The sequence below is a fragment of the Peromyscus leucopus genome, chromosome 6 (genome assembly GCF_004664715.2).
Source record: "Peromyscus leucopus breed LL Stock chromosome 6, UCI_PerLeu_2.1, whole genome shotgun sequence".
Lineage (NCBI taxonomy): Eukaryota > Metazoa > Chordata > Mammalia > Rodentia > Cricetidae > Peromyscus > Peromyscus leucopus.
In genome coordinates this window covers 56,520,242-56,535,730 of record NC_051068.1, presented here as the reverse complement: position 1 = coordinate 56,535,730, position 15,489 = coordinate 56,520,242, and the positions used below count along the sequence as shown (strand labels likewise).

Genomic DNA, 15,489 nt, shown 5'->3' with positions numbered 1-15,489 from the left:
AGATGTGGTGTTTTTATTCAAGGACCTTTGCTGGTGATGTTAAAACTTACCCAGTGCTTTTGAAGACATGACTGTTTTGCCGGTGATGCAGGCCTTGCCCAGACTGGACAAGTTGTGTGCCGCTAAGCTGTCTCTCCAGCCCCTTTTTCTTTGAGACAGGCAAGCCTCGAACTCATCTCTATAGTAGTCCAGCCTCCTAAATGGCTGGAGTTGTAGGCCTGTGACACCAAGTGCAGCTTAGGGGACCTTCTAAAAAGCAGTCATTTGTGGTTTAGGAGCTAAAAATGTATTGGCTATAACTTTGTTTATTAATTTGCTTGTTTTTTAAATCAACGTGAAAACTTCCTGTTAGAAAACTCATTGGCTTTTCAATTGCTGTCACTTTACTTTGTTGTTGTTTTGTTATTGTTTTTGTTTTTCGAGACAGGGTTTCTCTGTGTAGTTTTGGTGCTTGTCCTGGATCTCACCCTGCAGACCAGGCTGGCCTCGAACTCAGAGATCCGCCTGCCTCTGCCTTCCGAGTGCTGGGATTAAAAGCATTGCGCCACTTTACTGTGTTCTAAAATAATAACTACATACTAAATTTTAAGGAACCTGATAACTTTCCAGGTGTCCAAGGGAGCAAAAACTTGAAGAATTGTCAATATTACTTGAGTTAAATAGAGGTTATTATTATGTTCAGGAAGTCCGCACCATGTTGGAGATGAAAAGCTGGAGTGTGTGCTACAAGAGCTACAACACACACTTACCCACTGAAGGGAAGAAAATATCTGGGTGCTCAGGGAATGCCTCCAAGAAGGAAAAGTGCAGCCGAGACTTACGTGCCAGAAGGGACCTGCTCTGTGACTGCCAGAGCAAATAGTATTTTTGGTACTGAGGACAGCCAGCAAAAGACTGCGGTGGGAGCAAGCTTTGCAGAGTTGTGGTTTAGACGTAGTTATTGCGAGCAAGGATGGCAGGCAGCCAGGCGTGGATAGACTAGGATCATGCAGATTAGCTCGGAGTGGATGATGTGTGGAGCCCTCAGTGTGTCTCAGATGAGTGTGTCTGCAGGCTACAGAAGGGAGCGGTTGTCGGCACCACCTACCCTCCATAGCAGGAAGCACTCTGGCTGCTGAGCCGTTTCTCAAGACCCCCTGCCAATGGTGGGGTTTGTTTTGTTTTTTAATATTACTCTGTTTTCTTCATGTAGAATGGGCATCTGGTATATATTCCCTTTGAGCCTTTCTTGTGTCTGCTTCTTGGTGGCATTTTAACCGAGACCCAAACGATTTTCTCTGACCACCGAGTTAAAGAATTTACTTCTGTCACCCATTACGTAAAACCCTAGTATCTTAGTTAATGTTCTGTCCTGTGAAGAGACACCATGACCAAAACAACTTACAAGAGGAACATTTAACTGGTGGCTTCCTTACAGTTTCAGAGGGTTGTTCCATTGTCATCGAGGCAGGAAGGCAGGCAGGCAGGCAGGCATGGTGCTGTAGAAATAACTGAGAGCCTTACATCCTGACCTACAGGCGCCAGACAAGGGGAGCAGGCAGGCAGGTATGGTGTTTTAGACCTCAAAGCAGCACACCCCCTCCAAGGCCAAAACTTCCTAAACAGTTCCACCAACTGAGTGCCAACTATTCAAAAATATGAGCCTTGGGGGGTCATTCTAATTCAAACCACCACGCCTAGTAATTTATTTTCAGAATAGTTGCTACAGTTCAAAATCATTTGTTCCAAGTGTAAGCTCTTTTTTATTTTTATTTTATTTTATTATTTTTTTTAAAGATTTGTTTATTTGTTATGTACAGTATTCTGCCTGCATGAGTCCCTGCAGGCCAGAAGAGGGCGCCAGATCTCATTACAGATGGTTGTGAGCCACCATGTGGGTGCTGGGAATTGAACTCAGGACCTTTGGAGGAGCAGCTAGTGCTCTTAACCTCTGAGCCATCTCTCCAGCCCCCCCCCTTTTTTTTTTTTTTTGTTTTTGTTTTTTGAGACAGGATTTCCCTGTGTAGCTTTGCGCCTTTCCTAGAACTCACTCTGTAGCTCAAGCTGGCCTCAAACTCACAGAGATCCACCTGCCTCTGCCTCCCAAATGCTGGGATTAAAGGTGTGTGCCACCACCTCCTGGCAAGTGTAAGCTCTTTTATTTAAAAAAAAAAAGTCTTTAAGATTAGAAATAGTTTGTTTAGACATGGCAATGAGAAGGAGCTAGAGAAAGGGGGGCAAGATTTCTTTATTTGAAAATGAGGGTCAGAGGCAGGTCTATATAGTTAGTTTTTTCAGGACAGTGAGGGCAACATAGAGAGAACTTGTCTCAAAAAAAAGAAAGAAAGAAAGAAAATGAGGATCAGAAGAGGGGAATCTTATATCTTATGTGGATGAATTGATCATTTTGCCTAAATTTTACCTCCAAATAGAGAGTGAAGAACTAGGCAAGGGAGAAATACATGTGTCTGATTTAGGGTTTCTATTGTTGCGATGAAACACCATGACCAAGAAGCAAGTTGGGGAGAAAAGGGTTTATTAGGCTTACACTTCAGTATTGCTGTTCATCACTGAAGGAAGTCAGGACAGGAATTCAAACAGGGCAGCATCCTGGGTGCAAGAGCCGATGCATAGGCCCTGGAGGGGTGCTGTTGACTGACTTGCGTCCCATGGCTTGCTCAGCCCACCTTATAGAACTCAGAACCAGCAGCCCAGGGATAGCACCACCCACAATGGGTTGGACGCTCCCCATTGATCATTAAAAGAAAAAATGTCTTACAGCTGGATCTCAAGGAGGCATTTCTTCAACTTAGGCTCCTTTCTCTGATCACTTAGCTTGTGTCAAGTTGACAGACAAAACCAGCCAGTACAAAATGTAAACAAGCTTTGGAATGGGATGTTGATTATGGTATATACATGGGCTGTGTCCTTAGCAATCTGGAGTGCATCCTCCCATGAATGAGCAATAATTCCTTTTGCATTTGTAATGTAAAGCCTGATCATGTGTGCACTGGTCAGATCTGCAGATTTGTGGATTAGGAATCCATGTGACTAAGAATAGAAGGTGGCTAGGTGGGTAGGCTAGGATTCTTTCTTCTTTCTGAAGAGTGATGATGTGCATCTGTAATCCCAACACTGGGGAGGTTGAGGCAGGAGGATTGAGAGTTCAAGGACAATTTAGACTGCATAGCAATAGATACTGTGTCAAAAAAAATTGTGTGGGTTTTTTTTCTTTTATATAGAAATTTTTGGAAGAGAGAAATTTTAGTCTCCCCCTGCTGGATATGATGGGTAGAATCCAAAATTTTAGGTTAACTGTCATTGTATGTTTATGGTGTTAAAATACATAATTCATATGAATTTGCCATCTTAAACTCTTTCTGGGGGGGGGGATGACTGTTGGGAGGTTATGTAGCCCAGGCTAGCCTGGAACTCAAAATTACATAGTGAAGCTGACCTAGAACTCAAGATCCTCCTGCCTCTGCATCTCTAGTACTGAGGTTATAGGAATGTGCCTGGCGTATAGTCTATTTATTTATTTGTTTATTATTCATTCACTTACTTGTTTGGAGGGCAGTGAACATTTGTGTACAGATTTACAAACATGTGCTGTGTGAGTTTGTGTCAGAAGTCAACCTTGGGGGTCTTTTGCTTTCTGAGATAGGGTCTTTTCCTGGGAGGTGGGCCTCTCTGATTTGGTTAGGATGGATGGCCAGTGAGCCCCAGGGGTTCTCCTGTCTCTTCCTCTCCAGCCCCGGGATTACAAGTGCATACTAGCAAGCCTAGCTTTTTGTGTGGGTGCTGAGTAGCCCCCAACCTCAGTGGAATCCACTGTAAATATATAGCTCAGTGGTATTGAGCATTATAAAAACTCGAGCCGGGACTCTGAAATTGAAATGTGCTTCCTCACAGCTTCACTGAGCAGCCTTTTGATCACACCCTTCCCGTCTCCAAGCTCCTCGACATCCTCCTCCAGCAGTTATCAGCGCCGCTGGCTTCGAAGTCAGACAACAAGTTTGGAAAATGGCATCTTTCCAAGGAGGTGAGTTCCATGTTTCCTCTGGCTAAGGAAAGTGCTAGTGTCAACAACTTACAAAACCTGGCAGGCTTATCCTTGCCTGTTGTCAGGAGAAGACCTGAAACCTTGTGATTAGCTCCAGCTTAGCCTGAAAGTTTACAAGTTCAGTTGTTAAGGAGATAGTCAATTAAAGCTAGGCAGGCTAGCCTGGAATACAATGTGTAGCCCAGACAGGGCTCTAACTCATCATGCTTTGCCTTTCTAAGCATATGAGTATGTTGACACTATGCCCAGCTGAAGAAACCTCTTTTTATTTAGAAGATACTGGAAATGCCTGGATAGCTACACAATGTATGTGATATATTTGATGGTGATTTAAAGTGAATATGCTCTCTGTTTAAGCCGGATTCCTTCCAGACGTAGCTATAAGTAATAAAGGATGGGACAAATCTCTTCCTCTGGTTACAGTGATTCCAATGTGGTGTTTGAGGCATAGTCCCTTTGTGACACTTAAGTTCCTAAACTAAACAGGCATGAATATGAGTATACATAGAGAGAGCCTCAAGGTTTTTCCTACCTTTGTTTTACTTTGTTTTTTAATTTGAAGTTTATTTAGTTGCATCCAAAGTATAGATTTGATGCTATACCAGTAGCACCCAGGCCCCTCTTTTTATAGCTCTGAAACTTTAAAGGGAATTCTCATATGTCAGACTAAAATATTCCTGTCAGTTAACTGAGTGTGGGAATTGCCCAGTCACCACTGTGCTTTGAGACTCTGAAGATGGCTCAGTCGTGTGCCTGTGCTGTGATCAGTAGAGAAGGTGACAGCAAATGGGTCAGGAAAGGTCAGGCCACAGTAAACACCGCGAAGGTGTGAAGGACACTGGAACTCGGGAGGAAGGACCACAGTGGTGGGTACTCGTGGAGGCTGCTGAGGAGCCCTGTAGAAAGATAAGCTGAGCAATCTGTGCTGAGGATTCTGTTCCTCTCAAAACCCTGGAGGGCATCATGAGAAGGTTACAGCTGGTCCTTCACGGGGCCGCTGCTCTTTGGTGCATGGACTTCAAGTGAGTGATGAGATCATGGCATCTGAGATGGGGACCAGTCCTGGCTCTGCCCTCATCAGGCACATGATGGAGTCTTTTAACTAGGTCTCGGGTGCTTCCTCTTCGTGTGCATGAGGTGAGTAACAGGGTCAGCCTCAGTGTTATTAGGACTTAGTATATGGCAAAGAAATACAACATTGGTGGTGTATGTCTAAAATCCCAGCACTTGGAGGTTGACACAGTGTAAGCCTGTGTCCAGGAGCAGCCTGGGCTACTCAGAGAGACCCTGTCTCCAAAATACATTACACAAACCACATACACACACAAAATAAACATGATATTTTTCTTTGAGACATGGTCTTTACGTAGCCCTGGTTATCCTGGAGCTCACTATGTAGACCAGGCTGCCCTCACACTCAGCATAGATCCACCTGCCTCTGCCTCTTCAAGTGCTGGATTAAAGGCGTGCGCCACCATGCCTGGCATAATTTTTTACAGCTGCAGATAAAATATTGGCCAGTGTGACTTACTGATGCCACTGTAGCACCTGTCAAGTCGGTGCCCTTTCCATCCTTACCGCCACTCTGCACCTCTGGGGTGTGAAAGGATGGATGCAGAAGGCCATCCATGGAAACTTCTCTTCACATGCCTTCAGATTTATGTCTGGAGTGTTTCCAGACCTAGATCTTGAACTCAGAAAACAAACTGAATGGAGACCTGGCATTGGGAACTATGGATAGTTACTGAGCCTTCACCTAAAATAAGTATCTTACTTTCAGAAAGCCTAGTCACATAGTCAGGACTGGCTACATAGTACCAGTGGGACCGGTGCAAAGCGAAAATGCCAGGCCCCTCCCTACTCATAAGGCAAGATACTAGAATGCAAGGCATGTGTTAAAAAAAAAAATGTAACTTAAGATACAATAGTGGTATATAAATAACAAAACTATAAATTATAACAACATTTGGTGTCATAATTTAATATGGTACAAAACAGTATCCTGATTCATTGTAAGATTTTTTTTCTAAGTGTTTGTATCCCACTCTGCTATTGTGACTAACTGGAAGGGGGGAACGCAGTGATCAGATTGTGGCTCTCAGCCCGTTCCGGAGGAAGATGCTGTTGTGGGGACAGTAGCCTGCCTCCCTCTGCTGTTGATTCCTCTCATTCCCACTCTGTGTGCCGGGGCTGACACCGACCTGGAGCCTGAGTGCTGGGGTTCCAGGTACACACTGCCACTCTTGGCTGAGTGATTGCTTCTTGTGCTGGAAACAGAACAGTGGCATCAGAAGCTCTCACTGCTTCTGGCTTTGAGAGGAAGTGCACAGTCATTAAAAACATCCCCCTGCCCTACATGGTGGTGTCCACTGTTAGGTCTAACAGTGGGGGCGGGGCACAGAAACAGATGGATTTCTATGACTTCAAGGCCAGCCTGGTATATGTAGCAAGTTTTGGTTTTTCGAGACAGGGTTTCTGTGTAGCTTTGCGCCTTTGCTGGAACTCACTTGGTAGCCCAGGCTGGCCTCGAACTCACAGAGATCCGCCTGGCTCTGCCTCCCGAGTGCTGGGATTAAAGGTGTGCGCCACCACCGCCCGGCCAATCTGTAGCAAGTTTTAAGCAAGCCAGGGCTATATGATGAGACCATATCAAAAAAACCAAAATTTAATTTTGAGGTACATAAATCAAAAATCCTTCCTAAGAGTGTTACAGGCAGTTAGGAATGATATAGCCCCTAAATTTAGGCTGGCTCTGCTCAGACTTCAGGCCGCCTCGTTGTGCTAGGTGGCAAGCTTGTGGTCTGAGGGCACCTACATGGGGTGTTACATATCCTGCAGCTGGTAATAACTCCGCTATCTGTGGAGATAGGGGAGCCTCAGGCATTTTATCCCTTAGAAAAAAAAACCCTTAAATCCTAAAGGAGCCAGACATGGAGACATGTCCCTCGGAAGCCGTTTGATTAGTAAATTGAACAAAGTTTCCATTGGGATGTTTCTTAGACTTATTATCTGTTTCATAGGTTCAGTGTAAGTTCAAATCTGACCTCAGCACTAGTTGTGCTAAGCAGCCCTGATATCAATTATAGTTTGTCTATATGTACTAAAATGATGATGGTTTTTATTTTAAGTGATTATGATTTTGAAGTACTTACATATATCAATATGTTCTTAAGTGTAACAAAACACAATTTGATTTTTTTTTTTTTTTTTTGAGGTAGGTAGGGTCTAGCTCTGTAGCCCTCAGTAGCCTTGAACTCATGGTCCTCCTGTCTTGCTTCCATGTGCTGGAGTTACATGTGTGGACCGCCATGCCTCCTCTACTTAATTTCTCTCTGTGGAAAAGACCGAAGTGTATAGTCATGGTCTTTCTGGGTCTTGAAATGTGTTGGCTGATGTGTGCTTCCAGATCTTTCCTATGGTGCTGTAGCCACCACAGTGCATCCGACAGCACGGGCCGGAGCTGGCGGGTCAGGCAGGGTAGACATCGGGTTACTGCTGATACCCAACAGCCTGGAATGGCAGAGACAGATACCCTAGGGCATAACTTGAGCGTCCTTACCAGAGAGCATTCTGTTGCCCAGGCAAGCACTGCTTCAGGTCCTGTACTGATAAAACAGCCTGGGCAGTTGACCTGGCAAACCTGGAGAGAGAGCATGAAAAGGTGTCTGCTTATATAATCAGAATATTTGACACATCCTCCGGCATCCTTTACTGTGCAATGATACTTAAACGATAATTATGATTCCCTATGACCTGATGTGGTCCAGTTTGGGTGGTTGGACTGCAGCGTGAAGCTTGGTGGCTTTAGCTTTCAGTAGAGCTGTGCCATAAAGCCGGTAAGATCTAGTTTCTATTCACCGAGGAAGGTCTCACATCAGTTCAGCAGGTGGCACTCTCTTCCCTGTTTACACTGATAGCCGAGTTGACCATTGTGTGGAGGGTGGAGATGGAGATGAAGAATACAATAGAGCCCAGTGTTGATCCCAGTTCATCTACTCAAGACCACCTCGGCTTGAGGAGGAAGGTAATGATAGTGATATCCAAGTGGTTTACTTCTGAGAAGGAAGAGAAATAGAGCATTCAGCGAAGAGGCCAGTTTTACACTGTAGCCCAGAAGAATATTTTGTTGCTATTCTTTTGTTTGTTTGTTTGTTTGTTTGTTTGTTTGAAACAGGGTCTCACTATCCCAGCCTATCCTTGAACTTGTGTTCAGGACTACCTCCTTAGTTTACCTCAGCCTCTTGGGATGGGATTGCAGATGTGTACCACCACACACACACCTGGATAGAATTTTAATATGCAGAGTAGAAAGAGACTAGTGCGCAGAATCAAGCTTTTAATACAAAGACTTTACAACAAAGACTGGGAGCCTTTAAAAATACCAACTCACTACTTCCTGTGTGAAACTATGTGACAGTCTGTGTGATTCTTGGAGATTTTTTCTGGTGATTGGGATCTGGAGTTTTCTTGGGGAAGGGTGGGTAGTTTGTTGGGATGCTTGGTACATTTACATGGCATCTACAGGTCAGGAGCTGTCATCTCACTCATACCCTCCCTCATCCCACATCCGAGGGATGTTGCAGAACGCAGAGACACATGCCTCAGAGCTTTCCTAGCCATGCAGCTTCTGACGTGCTTAAACCCATGGGTTAGTAAAACCCGGACATAGTTGAAAATATACAGACTACTGTAGACTGTGAATAGAGCCCTTAGAAATGGTGTAGTTGGTGACAGAAAGCCTGTGTTGCACGCTGTCGTGTGGCAGGCTAGCTATACTGCTGTGCAGTAGACTCTGGCCTCCACTTCGGTGCCTTTGTAGAACAAAACGAACTCTTCTGTTTTCACTCTTGTGTTGGTACTCTCCTGGCTTTTCACAGCTTTTAAATAAGAGTTGTGGTTAAACCATAATTGTATTATCCCTAACACAAGTCGGATATATATTAAGACTTTATGGCTGTGTAGTTCTTTTATTGTAGAAGCAGGGTCTCTCCAAAGGATCGTTAAGTTCTTTGAGAACTTGACTATAACCGATGAGAGCTGAGCCTTTCTGCTTAGCGGATTTCCCAGAGTGCTCAGTCAGTCAATCACTTGGCTTCATCAGCACATTTAAAGGGGTAACTTCATCTGCTGGTTCTAATAGCCTTGGGGAAGGTGCTAGTGAGCGTTGAAGCATGGTGTCTGTGTAAACAGAATACTCCACAGGACTGGTCTTCTTAGTCTCTCCTCTGTTCTTACCTGCCAACAAAAACCAAGGATGAGTTTTATATTCTAAGTACACACGTGCCAGAGAGCGTGTGTAGACATCAGAGGACAGCTTTCAGAAGTCAGTTCTTGCCTTCTGCCTTGAGGCAGGGTTTCTCTTGTTTCTTTTGTGCATCATGTTCTAGGCTAGCGGGCCTGCGAGCGTCCCACCACCCATTCTTCTGTCCCTGCCTCCTATCTCACGGTGGGAATGCTGGGATTGCAGGTGTGTGCTGCCACCTCCAGCTTCTCTGTGAGTGTCAGGGATGGAACTGAGGTCACCAGGCTTGCACGACAAGCTCTTCTGTGCCCTGAGCATCTCGCTAGCTAGAGCCTGTGTTTTGATGGAGCTGGTATCTCGAACTCCTTCTAGATACATTCATTCGGATGAGAGTCAAACATTTAAATTAGCATTGGCTTTCACTTGAACTTCTCTTGATGGTAAGGTGATAATGTGTGGTAAGTGGACATTCAGTTTTCATGACAAAGGAGTGAGAAGATAATGAATGTGAGGTAGACTTAGCTGGTCATTCGTCTAAGTTCTCAGTGTATTCTGCATTGGCTTCCCGAGTGCTGTCACATGGCCAAGACGGCTTACCTTCCGTGACTCAGTGATGCACGACCACTTTTCAAACTTACTTTCCCTCCAGGTCAACGGATGAGACGTTTAGCTTGGCTGACGAAACCTGTAGCTCTAACCCAGCCATAGTTAGAAGGAAGAAAATTGCCATCAGCGTCATCTTTTCCTTGTGTGAGAGAGAAGCGGCACAGCAGAACTTCCAGGACTTCTTTTTCTCCCACTTCCCCCTGTTTGAATCCCACATGAACAGGCTCAAGAGCGCCATCGAAAAGGTGAGGGGTGGGGCAAGGAAGTGCTCGGGGGCAGTCACTTAGACAGCGTGTGCAAGGGTGGGGGTGCAGCTCAGGGTAGTGCATTTACAGTGTGTGCAAGGGATGGGGTGCAGCTCAGGGTAGTGCATTTACACAGCGTGTGCAAGGGATGGGGTGCAGCTCAGGGTAGTGCATTTACACAGCATGTGCAAGGAAGGTGCAAATCAGTGTTCAAGCACTTACACAGCATGTGCAAGGGATGGGGTGTAGCTCAGGGTAGTGCATTTACACAGTGTGTGCAAGGGGTGGGGTGCAGCTCAGGGTAGTGCATTTACACAGCGTGTGCAAGACCCTGGGATCCATTCCAAGCAAACACTTAAATAAGAAAATGAAAGGTAATAAGATTACAACCTACTGGCAAACGGGAGAGGTTTGCAGCCCAAGACGGCACATGTCTTTGTGTGTCAGATGGCCTGCCTAAGGAAGTCAGAACGTGCCCTGGCATGATGATCCTCAGGATTTTTCAGGCTAGAGGCAGACACTGGTTGCTATAGGGAAGGAAAGTGACTGCTTTTTGCTGAAGCGTCATTACTGTGAGTGTTCTAGATTCATTGTAACATTGTTCATTAATGAGCCCCAGCAGATCAGTTATAAAGGACTTTCTTCTCAGAGGGTAATTTGGCTCACTCTCTTCCATGAAGGCCATGATCTCCTGCAGGAAGATAGCAGAATCAAGTCTCCGTGTCCAGTTTTATGTGAGCCGTCTGATGGAGGCACTGGGAGAATTCAGGTAAAGTACAAAGGTTGAAAATCCAGCAGGAAGTTAAGACCAGTAGTACTGCCGGCTGTTATGAGGTTATCTCTTAGAAGAATGAGGGGACTGGCGATTTTCAGTTAGTTAGTGTCTCTGCCCCTGAGAACAGATGAAGTAAAACCAAACATTTGGTAATGTAGCACCTAGTCATCTTGACTGTGCCTGACGGTTCTTAATGGGATTAGTTTTTTTTGTTTGTTGTGTAGTTAGGGTTGTTTGTTTTGGTTTTGTGTTTATTTTGAGATAGGGTCTCACTGTATAGTCCTGGCTGACCTAGAACTGCCTACTAGACCAGGTTGGCTTCAAACTCATAGAGATCCACCTGCCTCTGCCTCGTGAGTGCTGGGATTAAGACATGCATTACCTGGATTAATGGGATTGTTTTCATCAGAATGAACTGAAATCTAATTTTAGAGGATGGCTTATAAGTCAGTTCCATGATCTTACATCTGTTGTCTCATAAACGCTGAAGGCAAAGCCTTTTTACCCTTTTTACCGATGTTGGAACTTGGGTTTAGGAGTGCTGCTTGTCCCCTAGAGTGCATGGAGAAAATGTGTGCATGTCGTGGAGACCTAGCTCTCATCTGCCAGGGCGGGTCTAGTGCACATAAGTGCCTGTGCGCCATGCCCTGGTCTGGCTAGTGAACCGTCTGGTCCCCTTTCTCTGGCTCTGTTAGCAGTTTCTAACTGACCTCTGCCTCTACTAATCATCTGTGGACACTGGTTTTCTGTGGTCCTTGCCCTCAGAGTGTGGGTAGCAAGGTAACCTGCTCCAGGTATGGGGTCTTCCCCCCCCCCCCCCCCCCCCCCGTGCTCATCTGAGTTTCTCAGAAGCCATTCTCACTATGGGGAATGGAATCTCACGGCTAAGCAGTTATGGTGAGTAAATGAGCCAATAGCTGAGGGGTGGAAAAAAAATTACATTTCCTAGAATGTTAGAACACTTTTTTTTTTTTTTTGTTCCTGGTGAGCTCAGTGCTGCCTGAAGCAAGATTGCCACCTTTTCTGAACTCTGGCTATAGAGAAAGAACTGCTTGGTTGTTTCATTTTGAGAAAAGCCATGAAGATGATGATGGGTCGGCTGTCTCCTTGAGGGGCAGCACTAGATTTACGTGTGGCTTTGCTGTGGTCACACTCAAAGCTGGCTTGGGCTGGAGAGTCTGGATGCTAATCTAATCAGTACCAATCTTCCAGAGGTGAAAACCCGGAAATAAAAAGCCAGAGGTTGGTATGTAGAAGAGGCTTACACTTACTTTGACAGTGAGCCGTCCAGAAACTAATGTACTAATATTCAGAGAGACGAGGGTTTGTTTACTATTGTTTTTTGTAGTTTTTGAGACAGGTTCTCACTATATAATTCTGTCTGTCCTGGGACTCACTATGTAGACCATGCTGGCCTTGAACTCAAAAACATGCAGCTGCCTCTGCCTCCCAAGTCCTGCGATTAAAGGCGTGTGCCACTATGCCCAGCTGAGATAAGAGTGTTGTAGGTTATTCCTAGGCCTTGCTACTGTAATCATATCACTGCTTTTTTGTTTAAAGATATGCTTTTAATTGAAATAGAATGATGTCACTTTCTCTCTTTCTGTCCTGCTCAGGTACCCTCCTTACAACCCCTCCATGTCTTTCTCACCACGACTACACTCTGAAGTTGATACTTCTTGACTATTATTGTTACATACATATATGAACATCGGTGTATGCACACACATATGAATACAACTTGCTGAGTCTGGTTTTATGTAAACACTTTGAGGGATGACCTCTGTGTACTGGACAAACCATTCAGGAGTCTCATCACTAGAAGAGGCTAGCTAATTCTCCTACCAGCGGTCATTCACTGCCTATACAGTTTTTAGTCTGGGGGGTAGGACCCCAAGACATTTTCCCTCTTTGGTATTAATATGTCCATATTAATTGCCACTGTTCTGAGCTTGCTTATGCAGCCGTTTCTAGGAGACACTATTTCACAGCAGATATCCTAGTGCTCTAGCTCTTGCAGTCTTCCTGCCCCTCTTCCATGATGTTCCCAGAGCCACGGGTACAGAGCTGTGATGTAGATCATCCATTAGAGCATTCATTCATGTGTCCCAATAAAACTTTATTTACAAAAATGCTAGTAATCAGATTTGTGTGAGCCATAGTTTGCCAGCCTGTGTCAGTTTGTTTTTTAATTCCTTAAGGAATACATGTATCAAAATTACTGTGTTCACCTTTATTCTTTGACACTAAGATACCCAAAATAACTGTTTCTGACAGTTGGTCCCTTCTCTCTTCCTGTAGAGGGACTATCTGGAACTTGTATTCTGTTCCAAGGATAGCTGAACCAGTATGGCTTACCATGATGTCGAGCACGTTGGAAAAAAACCAGCTCTGCCAGCGCTTTCTCAAGGAATTTATACTTCTGATTGAGCAAGTCAACAAAAACCAGTAAGCATAAGCCCACTGAGACTTGTGGGTAAATCCTGAGCCAGCTTGTATTCTGCATAGCACATGGTCTTGTCCTGCATTTGACTAATTTGGGTGTGTTTTTATCCATTTTCCCAAGGTTTTTTGCTGCCTTACTGACTGCGGTGTTAACATACCATTTGGCCTGGGTACCCACTGTCATGCCTGTCGATCACCCTCCCATTAAAGCCTTCTCGGAGAAGCGTACCTCTCAGTCGGTGAACATGCTGGCCAAAACGCATCCGTATAATCCTCTCTGGGCACAGCTGGGTTAGTACCTAGTTTGACTATTCAGAGAATATATCTGGAGAAATGGGAGGGGGGGATGCTGGAAATTATAGCTTGTACTGGCTTTCCAACCCAGTCATTCAAGGATTGGCTCTTGCAGAAATGAGACTGGACCACAGATTGGAGTTAACAGGCTGCTACCCTCATCCCTTTCCCTCACTGGCAGCTTTGTTTGGCTCTTTTGAGACAGTGTAGGTCAACTGAGTCCTCCACTTCACAGAGGCTGCTCACCCTATCGTGGTTTCCTTAAGTAACTACTGACTGTTTGGGCCAGATAATTCTTTGTGGTCGAGTTGTGACGGGGCAGGGGGGGGCTGCCTGACATCTTACAGATTGTTCGGCAACACTCCTGACTTCCATTCACCAGGTCCCAGGACAGCTCCTCTCTGCCCAAAGTTATAACCATCAGAACGTCTCCAGACATTGCCAAACTTCCCTGGGAAGAGGGGTAACAAAAGGCACTCGAGTGAGAACCTGTAGGTTGGAATGGCAAGAGAGAAGAGAGGGGAAAGTGGCACCCTCTAATCCCACCTCTCTGACCACAGTGTACATCTGACATCTCATCTGTCGCTCCGTCTTGTGGTTGATGGTAGCAGTACTTCCTCAACACATATATGTAGGCATGGTATAGGAATCGAGCACTGGGGTTGGGGATTTAGCTCAGTGGTAGAGCACTTGCTAGGCCTGGATTCGGTCCTCAGCTGGGAGTGGGGGGCGGGGATCGAGCACTTCGGTCCTACTCATGTGTTGGAACTCAAGAGTGGAGTCACAGCTGCTCAGGCCTCAGTAGCCAGCTGCCTGGTGAACGAGGTTGGTCCATCATTTGAGAATGTCATAGTGCTTGGAGAAGAGTGTACAGGGGATATGGGAGTGTCATGGCAGTGGACGTGGGGGCCAGAAGCCTTTTACTTGGTTCATTTCTGAAGGCAGTCACTTAGCTTTCCCGTGCCTCTTCCTTTGGTGTGTTAGAGGTAGTACCTGGGGCCTTGTCTGTGCCTAAGCAAGTACTCTGCACACGTCCGATGGAATGGGGTCAGGACTTGGTGTTTGGGAGATGCAATCAGTTGTACAAAGCACCTTTGCTCTGGATGCTGTGAACTGAAAACTATGTTGCGGGACGTTTATAGAAGGAAAAGGGATGAATGAGGTTTTCCAGGAAGGCTTCCTTGAGGGAATCTCTACATGGGAATTGCTAGGGAAAGCAGTGGGCTGCGAAAGCACTCTAGTCCTAGAAAACGGTGTTTCAGTCGCTGTAACAAAAGCTGACGCCGTGACACAAGCAGCGAGCATTGTTAGTGCCCGACACACAAACAGATTGGTGAGATTCTCACCCCTACCTGTTAGAGGTGTCCTTATTTTATAGCAGTAAAAATACTTTCTTGTCTTTATGCCTATGAGACACAAAAGAAGATACACATCTCATAGGGTAAGTAATAGGTGTGTTTTTTAACGAATTAACTAAAGAATTCATGGGGAGTAAAACCATGTTAGATTGGGAGTGACTGCATGTAACGTATAATCCCAGGACTTGGGAGGCTGAGGCTGGAGAATTATGAGTTGTAGGCTAGTCTGGGCTATTTAACCAAGGCATTGCCTCAAAAAAATAAATAAAAAGTACAGTGCTTTGTATTTTGGTGCTTGGTACAAGGAACAGTTCAAAACTTGCCCCACCCCTCAGGGATGAGTAGCTCTTCTCGAGGACATACGTTGTTGTTCTCAATGGGAAGACATTCTTTTCAAAGTGTAGTTTTGATTCCTGCAGGGGATCGGTCTGGATATTAAGGAAATACAGTGTGTCCTGCTGCAGAGTCGATTTTCAAACAGT

The 15,489-nt window shown here is 45.2% G+C and overlaps 1 protein-coding gene across 5 annotated transcripts in view; it reads left to right on the top strand.

The window, feature by feature from the left end:
* Positions 1–15,489, top strand: part of Fnip2 (folliculin interacting protein 2) — a 118,959-nt gene that overhangs the window by 69,962 nt on the left and 33,508 nt on the right. For all 5 annotated transcript variants that reach the window (XM_028880108.2, XM_028880106.2, XM_028880107.2 and 2 more), the window contains 5 exons: positions 3,892–4,021; positions 9,934–10,135; positions 10,816–10,904; positions 13,212–13,358; positions 13,477–13,646. In XM_028880108.2, coding sequence (XP_028735941.1) covers positions 3,892–4,021; positions 9,934–10,135; positions 10,816–10,904; positions 13,212–13,358; positions 13,477–13,646 — 738 coding nt within the window. The remainder of the gene's footprint in view (positions 1–3,891; positions 4,022–9,933; positions 10,136–10,815; positions 10,905–13,211; positions 13,359–13,476; positions 13,647–15,489) is intronic.